The 998-nt window shown below is 55.0% G+C and overlaps 1 protein-coding gene across 1 annotated transcript in view; it reads right to left on the reverse strand.

The window, feature by feature from the left end:
• LOC103609761 (otoferlin-like) overlaps positions 1–613 on the reverse strand; it is a gene marked incomplete at its 3' end in the record, with an annotated part of 35,287 nt that extends 34,674 nt beyond the window's left edge. The window contains exon 1 of the mRNA XM_008594051.1: positions 471–613. Coding sequence (XP_008592273.1) covers positions 471–613 — 143 coding nt within the window. The remainder of the gene's footprint in view (positions 1–470) is intronic.
• Positions 614–998: the final 385 nt, after the last annotated feature.

Below are 998 nucleotides of genomic sequence, written 5' to 3' on the forward strand. Positions count from 1 at the left end.
CAGCAGATGACTGACCTGGAGACCTGAGATCAAGCTTGCTTAACTCCTACACCAAACTGCCTCACAGCTTCTATGAGACAAGTTTGCCCTCAAGGCTACAAATGGCCAGTTGGAGAACATTATCAGGCTTTAGCTTCTATGATGAGTAACTGTCCCCCAGCATGGTGTAGGGGGGAGATTTAAAGAAAGGGACAGGAAGCTTTGATGGGGCTGGGGACTGAAGGGGTGAAGAGGAGGGAGAGGTGTTCTTGGCTGACAACGGTAGGGAGGGCTGAGGGACCCTGAGGACAACATGAAAGAACAGGACGGGGATCAAAGGCCAGCTCAAGACCTCTTACATCTTTGAAAATCAATCTAGAGCAGGTCAAGGGTGCAGGTCCCCCTTTCAAACCCCAAAGAGAGGGTAGCCCAAGGGCAGGGCAGTCTCCCAGACCCTCCAGGCCCTGCCTCTCCCACCCTACCCCACTTACTTGTTGCTGAAGACTTTGCTGTAGTTGAAAATCTGAATCTCGAGCATCTCATTTCTGTCAATGCCGCTGGCCACTGGCCACCGGAACATCTGGAGAAAGAAGGACAACTGTGGCTTTGGGTGGAAGTAACAGGTTGGGGCCATGGGGGAAGGGAGGGGATCTCTGGTAGGGGGCCTCCAATAGCCAGGGTGGCCCCTCATGTGGGCCCAGTGCTCCCCAGGGACAAAGCTTCACACCTGGACAACCTCGTAGAGTGGCTATTGTTGCTCACATGTCTTTCAAAGAAGGTGCTCAGAGAGGTTTGGTGACCTGCCCAAGGTCATACGGTAAGTGGAAGAACCTGGGCCTAGCCAGGACTTCCGACTCCCAACACAGTGCCCTGTCCACTGCCTCCCAGCTGCCCCGCTCTGGGGTGGGCTTGTGAGTTGATGGTGCCACCAGGGTGGTCATCGGGCCCCAGAGCAACAGCAAAGATTGTGGGGGTGAGCCTGGCTTTTGGTGTGTGCTGAACGCAGCAGTGAGCTTCCA

The sequence above is a fragment of the Galeopterus variegatus genome, unplaced genomic scaffold (genome assembly GCF_000696425.1).
Source record: "Galeopterus variegatus unplaced genomic scaffold, G_variegatus-3.0.2 Scaffold10057, whole genome shotgun sequence".
Lineage (NCBI taxonomy): Eukaryota > Metazoa > Chordata > Mammalia > Dermoptera > Cynocephalidae > Galeopterus > Galeopterus variegatus.